This window comes from Caretta caretta, chromosome 2, assembly GCF_965140235.1.
Source record: "Caretta caretta isolate rCarCar2 chromosome 2, rCarCar1.hap1, whole genome shotgun sequence".
NCBI classification, from domain to species: Eukaryota; Metazoa; Chordata; order Testudines; family Cheloniidae; genus Caretta; species Caretta caretta.
In genome coordinates, this window is record NC_134207.1 from 1,583,092 (window position 1) to 1,595,721 (window position 12,630).

The 12,630-nt window shown below is 62.8% G+C and overlaps 1 protein-coding gene across 1 annotated transcript in view; it reads right to left on the reverse strand.

Annotated features, from left to right (window-relative positions):
- Positions 1-12,630, reverse strand: part of OPLAH (5-oxoprolinase, ATP-hydrolysing) — a 54,035-nt gene that overhangs the window by 11,533 nt on the left and 29,872 nt on the right. Inside the window, exons 16-22 of the mRNA XM_048837049.2 lie at positions 7,773-7,933; positions 7,532-7,633; positions 6,078-6,252; positions 5,485-5,669; positions 5,168-5,314; positions 4,615-4,749; positions 2,109-2,258 (exon numbers count right to left, since the gene is read on the reverse strand). Of these exons, the coding sequence (XP_048693006.2) occupies positions 2,109-2,258; positions 4,615-4,749; positions 5,168-5,314; positions 5,485-5,669; positions 6,078-6,252; positions 7,532-7,633; positions 7,773-7,933 (1,055 nt within the window). The remainder of the gene's footprint in view (positions 1-2,108; positions 2,259-4,614; positions 4,750-5,167; positions 5,315-5,484; positions 5,670-6,077; positions 6,253-7,531; positions 7,634-7,772; positions 7,934-12,630) is intronic.

Genomic DNA, 12,630 nt, shown 5'->3' on the forward strand with positions numbered 1-12,630 from the left:
CTTCTGGAAAGGTTCCTCTATGATGGGCAGGGGTCTCAAGGGAGCTTCAACCTTGTCCCAGCCTTCCCCACCCTCTGTCCGGGGTCGCAGGACCTGCCGTGCCGCGGGGTCAGAGGACCTGCCGTGCCACTGGGGTGGGTCCCCAAGGAAGACGGGTCGATCTGGTTCTGTGGGGAGTATCTGAAGCTTAAGGATATCACCGCGTCCGATGCCTACCCCAGGCCTAGGCCTGGTGAGATTCTAGACAAGCTGGGGGGGCTCACTACCTCCCTACTAAGGATCTCACCAAGGGCAACTGGCAGGAGCCTTTGGACCCAGATGCCAGGTTGAAATCTGCCTTCACCACCCCTTTGGGGCTCTCTGAGTTCCTGGTCCTGCCTTTCGACCTCGGGGGGGCGTCGGCCACCCCCCAGCACCGGGTGGATTGGCTACTGAGGGGGAGGGAGAACTTGGCCCTGGCGTACGTTGATGATACCTGTGTCTCTAGCCAGGCCTGGGAGGAACACGTGTCCCCAGTGAAGAGGGGGCTGGGTCACCCGAAGCAGGCAGGACTGTCGGTAAAAGCAGGAAGGTGTAAAGTGGGGATGGCAGAGGTGTCGTACCTGGGCCACAAGGTGGGGAGCGGCTATCCAAGCCCAGAGCCGGCCATGGTCAAGATGGGGGCTCTTAAGCAAAAGAGCCCAATCGCAGCCCTCCAGATTGGAGCGCTGGGAGAAGACCCGATCCCAGTTTGAACCCCAGGGGTACTGGGGTGGCCAAAGGGCATGGGCCACATAAACCTTCCCACATGCAGCATGCGAGTGCTATCGACCACCCCCGACCTAAGGGAGGGCGTGAAACTGGAAGGGCCTGGTGTAACTCCCACCAAGGAACGGGAGAGATGCTGGGGCATCCATGGGAACGTTGGTGGCTTCGAACTTCCCCAGGTCACTGGCTAAAGTGACCCCACTCAGTTTGATCTCGAAGGGGGGAGAGGTGTGACAAAGTGGGACTGTTCTTAATGTTTTCTCTGAATACTGTGTGGGTGCCTCAGTTTCCCATATGCAGTTCTTCAGTATCTAGGTGGCGGGATAAGGGGGTGTGATTGTTGCAGAGCCCGAGAGGGCCAGTGTGATGCTGTCTGCACAGAGAATGGCCGACACCCTGTCTCCTGGCGACTGATAGCCTGGGCCCCTCCCCTGCAAAGGTGCTGACTGAAGGGGTTGGAGAACAAAGAGATCAGGTGGCCTCCTGGCCCGGGAAAGAGACAAAGGAGAGGAGGGGCTGGAGAGTTTCAGTTTGGAGCCGGCTGGGGAAATGGAGGGAGGCCCAGATGGGGCTCTGGCCTCCCTGTCCCCCAGGATGGACTTGACTGAGGGGTCCTGTTCTCTGCACCTGCAAGCTCTGTGTTAGACCATGTTCCTGTCGTCTAATAAACCTTCTGTTTTCCTGGCTCGCTGAGAGTCCCGTCTGTCTGCGGAGTTGGGGGGCAGGACCCTCTGGCTTCCCTAGAACCCCACCTGGGCGGACTCGCTGTGGGAAGCACACGGAGGGGCAGAGGAGGCTGAATACTCCGAGGTCAGACCCAGGAAGGTCGAAGCTGTGTAAGCATCTTGCCTTTGGGACAGGCTGCTCCCAGAGAGGAGGCTCCCCCAAAGTCCTGCCTGGCTTCGTATGGAGCAGTTCCAGAGCATCGCCCGGGGACGCCGTGACAAGACAGTCCCAGTAAAACTCCCCTGCAACATCCCCAGGTGAATCCTCCCCACTCCCTGCTCCGTCACATCTTGTGCCAGCCAGCCCCCTGCCTTGGGGTCCTGTGCCCTGCGTACTCGGCCCTGGCCCAGCCCCAGCCAAGGCAGTTGGAGGAGGGCGAGCCCCAGCCCAAGGGACGCCCAGCCCCATCCTGTGGGATGCCTCCAGCCGCCTGGGCCCATTCAACAGGCAACTCGCCTCGGCTGGGCACAGCCGCCATACTGCCCGTGCCCTATGCCCGCAGGCTGGAGGAATCGCCAGACCCCACTGCTTCTGTGCCCCTGTCCAAGCCCCAGCCAGGGAGAGCCCCAGGGCCTAGATCCACAGCTGCCCCTCCCCAGCCCCACACAGGGCATGCTGCCCCCCCACACTCTCACCTGGGAGGCGGCGCAGGTCCCAAAGGCCCTGAAGATCACGTCCACCACCCTCTGTGAGGTCAGCACGTTGCCCCCGACCACGGCAGCCTCCGGGGATGGGTCCAGGATGGAGCCCTTGGGAATGAGAACTTGCACCGGGGCCAGGCAGCCCTGCCATGGGGGAGAGGGCATCAGGCTGCCCTGAGTACCCCCACCCCTCTGCCCTCCACCGAACTGGGGCTGAACCCACCGCTCCAGGCAAGTGCACAGACACAGGGGGCACAGAGAGAGCCTACAGCTCCCAGCGCGCCCTGTCCCAGCCCCGGGGACACCCAGAGACCGCAGCTCCCAGCGCGCCCTGTCCCAGCCCCGGCCCCACCCAGAGACCGCAACTCCCAGCGCGCCCTGTGCCACCCCAGCCCCACCCAGAGACCGCAGCTCCCAGCGCGCCCTGTGCCAGCCCCGGCCCCACCCAGAGACCGCAGCTCCCAGCGCGCCCTGTGCCACCCCGGCCCCACCCAGAGACCGCAGCTCCCAGCGCGCCCTGTCCCAGCCCCGGCCCCACCCACAGACCACAGCTCCCAGCGCGCCCTGTCCCAGCCCCGGCCCCACCCAGAGACCGCAGCTCCCAGCGCGCCCTGTGCCACCCCGGCCCCACCCAGAGACTGCAACTCCCAGCGCGCCCTGTCCCAGCCCCGGGGACACCCAGAGACCGCAGCTCCCAGCGCGCCCTGTCCCAGCCCCGGCCCTACCCAGAGACCGCAGCTCCCAGCGCGCCCTGTCCCAGCCCCGGCCCTACCCAGAGACCGCAGCTCCCAGCGCGCCCTGTCCCAGCCCCGGGGACACCCAGAGACCGCAGCTCCCAGCGCGCCCTGTCCCAGCCCCGGCCCCACCCAGAGACCGCAGCTCCCAGCGCGCCCTGTGCCAGCCCCGGCCCCACCCAGAGACCGCAGCTCCCAGCGCGCCCTGTCCCAGCCCCGGCCCCACCCAGAGACCGCAGCTCCCAGCGCGCCCTGTGCCACCCCGGCCCCACCCAGAGACCGCAGCTCCCAGCGCGCCCTGTCCCAGCCCCGGCCCCACAAGGAGACCGCAGCTCCCAGCGCGCCCTGTCCCAGCCCCGGCCCTACCCAGAGACCGCAGCTCCCAGCGCGCCCTGTCCCAGCCCCGGCCCCACCCAGAGACCGAAGCTCCCAGCGCGCCCTGTCCCAGCCCCGGCCCCACCCAGAGAGCGCAGCTCCCAGCGCGCCCTGTCCCAGCCCCGGCCCCACCCAGAGAGCGCAGCTCCCAGCGCGCCCTGTCCCAGCCCCGGCCCCACCCAGAGACCGCAGCTCCCAGCGTGCCCTGTGCCACCCCGGGGACACCCAGAGACCGCAGCTCCCAGCACGCCCTGTCCCAGCCCCGGCCCCACCCAGAGACCGCAGCTCCCAGCGCGCCCTGTGCCACCCCGGTGACACCCAGAGACCGCAGCTCCCAGTGCGCCCTGTGCCAGCCCCGGCCCCACCCAGAGACCGCAGCTCCCAGCGCGCCCTGTCCCAGCCCCGGCCCCACCCAGAGACCGCAGCTCCCAGGGCGCCCTGTTCCAGCCCCGGCCCCACCCAGAGACCGCAGCTCCAAGCGCGCCCTGTCCCAGCCCCGGCCCCACCCAGAGACCGCAGCTCCCAGCGCGCCCTGTGCCAGCCCCGGCCCCACAAGGAGACCGCAGCTCCCAGCGCGCCCTGTGCCACCCCGGCCCCACCCAGAGACCGCAGCTCCCAGCGCGCCCTGTGCCAGCCCCGGCCCCACCCAGAGACCGCAGCTCCCAGCGCGCCCTGTCCCAGCACCGGCCCCACCCAGAGACCGCAGCTCCCAGCGCGCCCTGTCCCAGCCCCGGCCCCACCCAGAGAGCGCAGCTCCCAGCGCGCCCTGTCCCAGCCCCGGCCCCACCCAGAGACCGCAGCTCCCAGCGCGCCCTGTCCCAGCCCCGGCCCCACCCAGAGACCACAGCTCCCAGCGCGCCCTGTCCCAGCCCCGGCCCCACCCAGAGACCGCAGCTCCCAGCGCGCCCTGTGCCAGCCCCGGCCCCACCCAGAGACCGCAGCTCCCAGCGCGCCCTGTCCCAGCCCCGGGGACACCCAGAGACCGCAGCTCCCAGCGCGCCCTGTCCCAGCCCCGGCCCCACCCAGAGACCACAGCTCCCAGCGCGCCCTGTGCCACCCCGGCCCCACCCAGAGACCGCAGCTCCCAGCGCGCCCTGTGCCAGCCCCGGCCCCACCCAGAGACCGCAGCTCCCAGCGCGCCCTGTGCCAGCCCCGGGGACACCCAGAGACCGCAGCTCCCAGCGCGCCCTGTTCCAGCCCTGGCCCCACCCAGAGACTGCAGCTCCCAGCGCGCCCTGTCCCAGCCCCGGCCCCACCCAGAGACCGCAGCTCCCAGCGCGCCCTGTGCCACCCCGGCCCCACCCAGAGACCGCAGCTCCCAGCGCGCCCTGTTCCAGCCCTGGCCCCGGCCCCACCCTCCCTTCTGCCCTGCAGACCCCTCCTGGGCCCACCTGGTTGAGCGGGATGTCCTGGCCCACCATGCAGCGCAAACAGTAGATCAGTGCCGAGAGGGTGATGGCGCGGGGCGCATTGCAGTTTCCATGCACCTCGGGGCCCGAGCCGGAGAAATCAAACACAGCACTGCCCTGCGGAGAGCCGGGCTCAGAACAGGCTCCACGCACCCTGCCCCCTAGGCAGGGTCAGCCCAGCATCCACGCCCCCCACTCTGGGGTCAGCCCAGAAGCCTGGCCCTCCTTCATTCCAGCCCCTCTCCCCCCATCCTGGGTCACCCCAGCACCCACCTCCCCCATCAGAGTTGCCCCAACCTCCTAGCTCCTCCCCCACAGATTCACCCCCCCTGGAGTCACCCCCAGCCCCATTCCTGCTCACCCATCAGATGGGAGTTTACCTCTGCCACTGGGTCCCCCACCTTTGGGTTAACTCTCCTCCCGCCAGCTGGATCCCCCCCAACTCTCTCATCCTCCTGCTACCCCCCCCCCCAGTTCCTGCCCCTGCAGATCCCCCGACATCAGCCCCGACCCCCAGCAGAGGGGCCTGGCTCACCTCCTGTGGGTCCACCTCCACCGTCAGCCGGATGGGGGAGCCGTCGTCCATGTGATCCTGCGCCTGCACCACCATGGGGCGCGTCGCCCCCCCCCAGCGAGCAGCGAAGCCCTTCAGCATGTCCCGCACCGCCACCTCTGCATTGGCCTGTGGGGCAGGGCAGGGCAGTGAGGCGGGGGGTGGGGGGGGCTGCCCCAGGGCTGGGGCACAGCTGGGAACGGGACATGGAGGGCAGGGGAGCCTGGGCTCCTGCTCCTTTGCACAGAGATCGGGGCACACCAGCCCCAGGACCCCAGACCAGGCCCCTCCCCGCTTACCTGGATGTGTGTCATGTAGGCCTGCACCACCTCCAGCCCGTACTGGCCAATCAGCTCGCTCACCAGCTGGATCCCCTTCTGATTGGCCGCCACCTGCGCCCGCAGGTCCGACAGGTTGTCCTGGAGCTGGCGGGTGCCATGGCCGCCTGGGATGCGGCCGGGAGCCAGCAGGGCCTCGGTCACAGCTGCTGAGCGGAGGGGCAGGTGCGAGCGGGCCCCTGGAGACGGGGCCGGCAGGCACCACGGGCTGCACTGCATGCTGGGATATTCACGCCCCCCGGGGCGCACTGACGGAGCAGGACGGTGCTATCCGGGGGGCAAGATCTACCCACTCCCCAGCCTGGGGCATTGGGGGAGGCAAACACCCAGTGAACAAATCCTGCCTCCCCCCCGCAGGGCTCGGAGACGGAGCCCGCTCACCCGGCTGGCGCGGAAGGGGAGCTCGTGCCAGGGTCAGGAGGATGGCTCCCCTGGGGCCAGAGAGTAAGGATCCCTTTGAGGGTCTCCCATCCGCATGCGGATCTAGCCCACGGCTGCTTAGCTGCTCCCCCCAGCTCATACATGCAGCCCCCATCCTGTCCCCGCAGACTCACCCTCCTCCTGGAAGACTCCGTCCTTCACCAGCTTAAAGGAGACGAAGACGGCGCCTTCCTCCTGCAGCGCCTTGGAGTGCGGGGGCATGGAGCCGGGCGTGATGCCCCCAATGTCCGCATGATGCCCGCGGCTGGCTACGAAGAACACGGGCCTTGGCATCCCTGGCCAGAACACCTGGGAGGGGAGAGCAGCTGGAATCGGAGCCAGGGACCCACGTGCCCTGCAGGGGCTCAGGACAGGGCATTGCAAGGTGTGGGGCAACCCCCACACGCTGCCCCTGCCTTTGGCCTACCCACTGCCCTGAGTCACCAGCCTGCCAGCCCTGCTTGGCCCCTGCCCTCTCTGCTGAGGCCACAGTGCCCTGGGGGCTGGCACCTCTGGGGTGGGGACAACTGCCTACTCAGGAATGGGCTGAGACCCATAAACTCATGTCACACATGGGCCCCAGGGCTGCCCCCCAAAGAATGGCTTCTGGCTGGATCTGTGTGACGAAGCGGGACTGTTCTTAATGTTTCCTCTGAATAGTGTGGAGTGCCTTAGTTTCCCCTATGCAGTTCTTAAGTATCTAGGGGGTGGGGTAAGGGTGTATGATCACTGCAGAGCCCTAGAGGGCAGGTGTGTGCAGGGGTCTGGACACAGAGAATGGCCGACACCCTGCTTCCTGGCAACTGATGGCCTGGGCCCTTCCCCCCTGCAAGGTGAGAGCTAAAGGGTTGGAGAACAAAGGAATCTGGTGACCTCCTGGCCCGGGAAAGGGACAAAGACCAGGGGAGGAGGGGCTGGAGGGAGTTTCAGTTTGGGGCTGGCTGGGACATGGAGCGAAGTGCAGTGCAGATTTTACCTAGGGAGGTGGTAGAATCTCCTTCCTTAGAGGTTTTTAAGGTCAGGCTTGACAAAGCCCTGGCTGGGATGATTTAAGTGGGAATTGGTCCTGCTTCGAGCAGGGGGTTGGACTAGATGACCTTCTGGGGTCCCTTCCAACCCTAATATTCTATGATTCTATGCGGTTGTCTGGCTCACGGCCCCCCAAAATGGACCCAGCTGAGGGGTCCTGTTCTCTGCACCTGCAAGCTCTGTGTTAGACCATGTTCCTGTCGTCTAATAAACCTTCTGTTTTACTGGCTGGCTGAGAGTCAAGTATGTCTGCGGAGTTGGGGTGCAGGACCCTCTGGCTTCCCCAAGACCCCACCTGGGTGGACTTGCTGGGGGAAGCGCACGGAGGGGCAGAAGATGCTGAATGCTCCAAGGTCAGACCCAGGAAGGTGGAAGCTGGGTGAGCTGTGTGTCCTGAAGACAGGCTGCTCCCAGAAAGGAGACTTCCCCAGAGTCCTGCCTGGCTTCATGGGGAGCAGTTCCAGAGCATCGTCCGGGGACTCTGTGACAATCTGACATGGGGAGCTGCAGCCCAGAGGCACCAGCTGCCCCTTGCCCGGGCCCTGCCAGTGGTACTCACAGGTGTGATGACAGTCAGGTCTGGGAGGTGGCTGCCCCCCGCACATGGGTGGTTGCTGAGGATCACGTCGCCCTCGTTCAGGTCAGCCCCGAGGTTCCGGATCTGAAACGGCACAGAGAGCGGTGCTCAGGGGCCGCCCAGGGGGCTGGCCAGCCCTGGGGGAGCCGCAGGCCCAGCCCTCAAAGCGCAGAGCCAGGGTGCAGGGGGATGCCAAAGAGGTGTGTGCCGGGGTTGCACCTACCTGGAACTGGACAGTCTCCTGCATGGCCCCCAGGTGCACCGGGATGTGCGGAGCGTTGGACACCAGCCCCCCATCCGGCCCAAAGAGGGCGCACGAGAAGTCAAGCCGCTCCTTGATGTTGGTGGAGATGGCCGTTCTCTGCAGGATCCGGCCCATCTGCTCTGCAGGGCGAGATGAAGCGACTGCTACCAACCCCGAGGAGGGAGCCATTCCATAGGAACCCCCAGCCCCAAGGGCACCCCCACAGCCATGCAACTCCCCTTCCCAGAACCTAGGCAGCTCAGCAGACCAGGCAGAGTCCCCCCACATCCTTGGCTCCAGCTGGCATCACGGGTCCGTCTCTCCCCCACTTCCCCAGCACCAACCTGTCTGCACGTTACACACTCTCTGTGCAAGAGCCTTCTTCACCACAGCTCCAGTGCCTCTAGGCCTCTGTATCATGGACCCGGCAGCTCCTCCCAAATCTCAGCCACAAACGCATCACCTCCCTGTCCAACATGCCTCTCGGTGCCCCACACCCCCTGACTGAACTGGGGCGGCCCTTGGGCGACAGTTTGTTTAAAAGATGCTATGTGAAAGGCAGCTGCCTCTGGGGTGGGGCACGGAACGGCTGGGTAACAGCCACACAGCAGGGCTGGTCAGCAGCTTGGGACAGGTAGTGAAGGAGAGTCTGTGCTCCAGCTGAAGCCCCAGGGGGAATTTGGAGAGGCAGAAGGAGTTCCACCTGATTAGAATGGGGCCAGGACAGTGGGGTTAACACGCCAACTCTGGGGTACGTGGGCCAGAGACCCTAGCAACACTTCCAGCCGCGGAGCACCCCCTAGCGCTGCACTGGGGTCAGCCCCAACTGCAAGGGGACCGTGGCCCCTACTGGGCCCACATGCTGCTCCCAGCAGCTTCTGGCATCCTGGGAAGTCTCCCATCCAAGCACTGCCCTGCCCAGTCCCCCTGGCTTGTGGGATGGGCCCAGCTGAGAGCACTGGAAGTGGGGATTTTCTGTAGTATTTTTATGAAGCCTAAATGTGGCTCAAAAAGAAAAGGAGGACTTGTGGCACCTTAGAGACTAACCAATTTATTTGAGCATGAGCTTTCGTGAGCTACAGCTCACTTCATCAGAAAGCTCATGCTCAAATAAATTGGTTAGTCTCTAAGGTGCCACAAGTACTCCTTTTCTTTTTGCGAATACAGACTAACACGGCTGTTCCTCTGAAACCTGTCAAAATGTGGCTCAGTTTCCTCTATATGGCAACCGTCATGGGGGAGGGGAGAAAAGGGCTGTTTTGTCTGAAATGGTGATTGGGCTGGGGAGGCCTAGTGGCCGGAGCCAGACTCAGGCATCGGACTGGGCTTGGTGTGAGAGCAGGGCTGGAGCAGGACTAGGAACAGGGTGGGCCTGGGCCCAAGAGCAGGGCTGGAGCAGGCGAAGTCTGGGGGGCTCTGTTGTCACGGCCGGGCAGGAGAGAGTTCCAAGCCCTGGAGTCACACTGAGCAGACTGAGCTGCTGCTCCTCCCGTGGGGCTTATGTTCCTGCCCTGGGAGTCACAGCCCAGCTCCTGGCTTGTGGGCTGGTGCCTGGACCAGGAGTGACTCCTCACCTCCCATGTGCTCTCAGGGCAGGCTGAGGCCTGGGTAGGAATGGTGCCCAGCTGCCTGAGCCGGAAGGGGTCACTGGAAAGGACTGGCCCAGCCGACCCCAAAGCAGTGAACAATGGAAAAGCCTGCAGCAGGACATTGATACCTGGCACCCATGGCCTAGGGGGAGAGGGGTTTCCCCACCACTCTGCAGGGAGGCTGAGCAAAGACCCCCCAGCTGGAGGACACAGGCCTGGGGGGGGAGTAGGCTGCTGGAGGGAGTCAGGGCTCTCATCTGGGAACTGCCCAAGGAGATCAGACTGAGAGCTTGTCTACACTTCAAGCACGAGCCGTGCTGCTGTAGCACGTCAGTGTAGACGCCACCTACCCCCGGGAGGGGTTCTTCGCTTGGCATAGCTAATCCACCGCCCCGAGAGACGGCAGCTGGGTCGACAGAAGAATTCTTCCATCGATCTAGCTCTGTCTCCACGGGTTGTCTTAATTACGCCATGCGGGGGGAGGGATTTTTCACACACCTCACTAACGTTTTTAAACCGACCTGATTTTCTGGTGTCGACCAGGCCTGAGCGAGAGACAGCCTGAGCATGGAACTGACGGCAGCTCAGCCTGGCTCTGGGCTAACCGGCAGGGACTCGGACTGTGCTTTAACCAGTCACACGAGTGAAATGCCTGCAAGCATCATGGACATTTTTTACAAAAACCATAATAGAGGCTCAAACTACATGTATACCCCACAAGAGAAAACAAAAAGAAGTAAGAGGACCAAAGAAATGCCACCATGGCTAAACCAGAGAGCAAAAGAGGTGGGTAGAGACAAAAAGACAGCTTTTAAAATTGGAAGTCAAATCCTGCTGAGGAAAATAGAGAGGAACATAAATTGTGGTAAGTCATGTGCAGAAGTATGATTAGGCAGGCCAAAAAACAATTTGAAGACACAAAAACTAACAGCAAGTATATCGAGAGGCAGGAAACCTGCCAAACAACCAGTGGGGCCACTGGACGATCGAGGTGCCAAAGGAGCACCCAAGGGGGATAAGGCCATTGCAGAGAAGCTACATGAATTCTTTGCATCGGTCTTCACAGCTGAGGATGTGAGGGAGATTCCCAAACCTGAGCCAGTCTTTTTAGCTGACAAATCTGAGGAAATGTCCCAGATTAAGGTGTCATAAGAGGAGGTTTTGGAACAAACTGATAAACTAAACAGGAATAAGTTACCAGGACCAAATGGGATTCACCCAAGAGTTCTGAAGGAACGCAAATGTGAAATTGCAGGACTGCTAACTGTGGTCTATAACCTCTCATTTCAACCCGCTTCTGTACCAGATGACTGGAAGGTAGCTCATATGACACCCAATTTTTAAAAAGGCTCCAGGGGTGATCCCAGCAATTACAGGCCGGTGAGCCTGACTTCAGTACCAGGCAAATTGATTGAAACTATAGTAAAGAACAGAATTATCAGACACACACATGAACACGATTTGCTGGGGAAGAGTCAACCTGGCATTTGTAAAGGGAAGTCATGCCTCCCCAATCTACTAGAGTTCTTTGAGGGGTCAACAAACATGTGGACAAGGGGGATCCAGTGGACATAGCTGTGACGAAGTGGGACTGTTCTTAATGTTTCCTCCGAATAGTGTGGGTGTGCCTCAGTTTCCCCTATGCAGTTCTTAAGTATCTAGGTAGTGGGATAGGGGTGTGACATGGAGTGAAGTGCAGGCGTGCTTGTCTGGCTCACTGCCCCCCGAAAATGGACCCAGCTGAGGGGTCCTGTTCTCTGCACCTGCAAGCTCTGTTTTAGACCATGTTCCTGTCGTCTAATAAACCTTCTGTTTTACTGGCTGGCTGAGAGTCACGTCTGACTGCGAAGTTGGGGTGCAGGACCCTCTGGCTTCCCCAGGAGCCCCGCCTGAGCGGACTCGCTGTGGGGAAGCGCACGGAGAGGCAGAGGAGGCTGAATGCTCCGAGGTCAGACCCAGGAAGGGGGAAGCCGGGTGAGCTGTGTGTCCTGAAAACAGGCTGCTCACAGAAAGGAGACTTCCCCAGAGTCCTGACTGGCTTCATGGGGAGCAGTTCCAGAGCATCACCCAGGGACTCCGTGACAATAGCGTACTTGGACTTTGAGAAAGCTTTTGACAAGTGTCACGGAGTGTGGGGGAGTCCAGGCCCTGCACCCCTCTTCCTGGGATCCACTGAGACTCTCAGCCAGCCAGTAAAACAGAAGGTTTATTGGACAACAGGAACACAGTCCACAACAGAGCTTGTGGGTACAACCAGGACCCCTCAATCACGTCCTTCTGGGGGAGCAGGGAGCTTAGACCCCAGCCCTGGGGTTCCCTGTGTTCCTCCCCCCAGCCTCCAAACTGCCCACTAAACTCACCCCGCAGGTTCCCTGCTGCAGCCTCTGTTCACATTCCTGGGCAGAGGTGTCACCTCCCCCTCCCCCTCCTGGCTCAGGTGACAGGCTCTCAGGTCTCCCATCCCCAGGGCACATTCCCAGGTCAACACTCCCCCCTCCCTGCTGAGTCACATCGTCACATCTCTCCCCCCTTCGAGACTGAACTGAGCGGGGTCACTGTGACCAGTGACCTGGGGAAGTTCGGGGCCCCCTCTCCGGGACAGCGCATCCGCTATCAGGTTGGCACTTCCCTTCACGTGGACCACGTCCATGTCGTAATCCTGCAGGAGCAGGCTCCATCTCAGGAGCTTGGCGTTGGCTCCTTTCATCTGGTGCAGCCAGGTCAGGGGCGAGTGGTCGGTGTACACGGTGAAGTGCCGCCCGAAGAGATAGGGCTCTAGTTTCTTGAGGGCCCACACCATGGCCAGGCACTCCTTCTCGATGGCCGCGTAGTGTTGCTCCCGGGGTAGCAACTTCTTGCTCAGGTACACGATGGGGTGTCTCTCCCCCTTTTCATCCTCCTGCATTAACACCGCCCCCAGTCCCGTGTCGGAGGCGTCGGTGAACACCACAAAGGGCTTGTCAAAGTCTGGGTTTGCCAGAACTGGGCCACTGACCAGAGCCTCCTTCAGCGCCCGGAAAGCCTCCTGGCACTGCTCGGTCCAGACCACCTTGTCTGGCTTCCCCTTCTTGCATAGCTCAGTGATGGGGGTGGCTATGGCGCTAAAGTGAGGCACAAATCTTCGGTAGTATCCTGCCATCCCAATAAAGGCTTGGACCTGCTTTTTGGTGTGGGGAGCGGGCCAGTCTCTGATCACCTCCACCTTGGCTGGTTCCGGCTTTAGGCGGCCGCTCCCCACCCGATGGCCC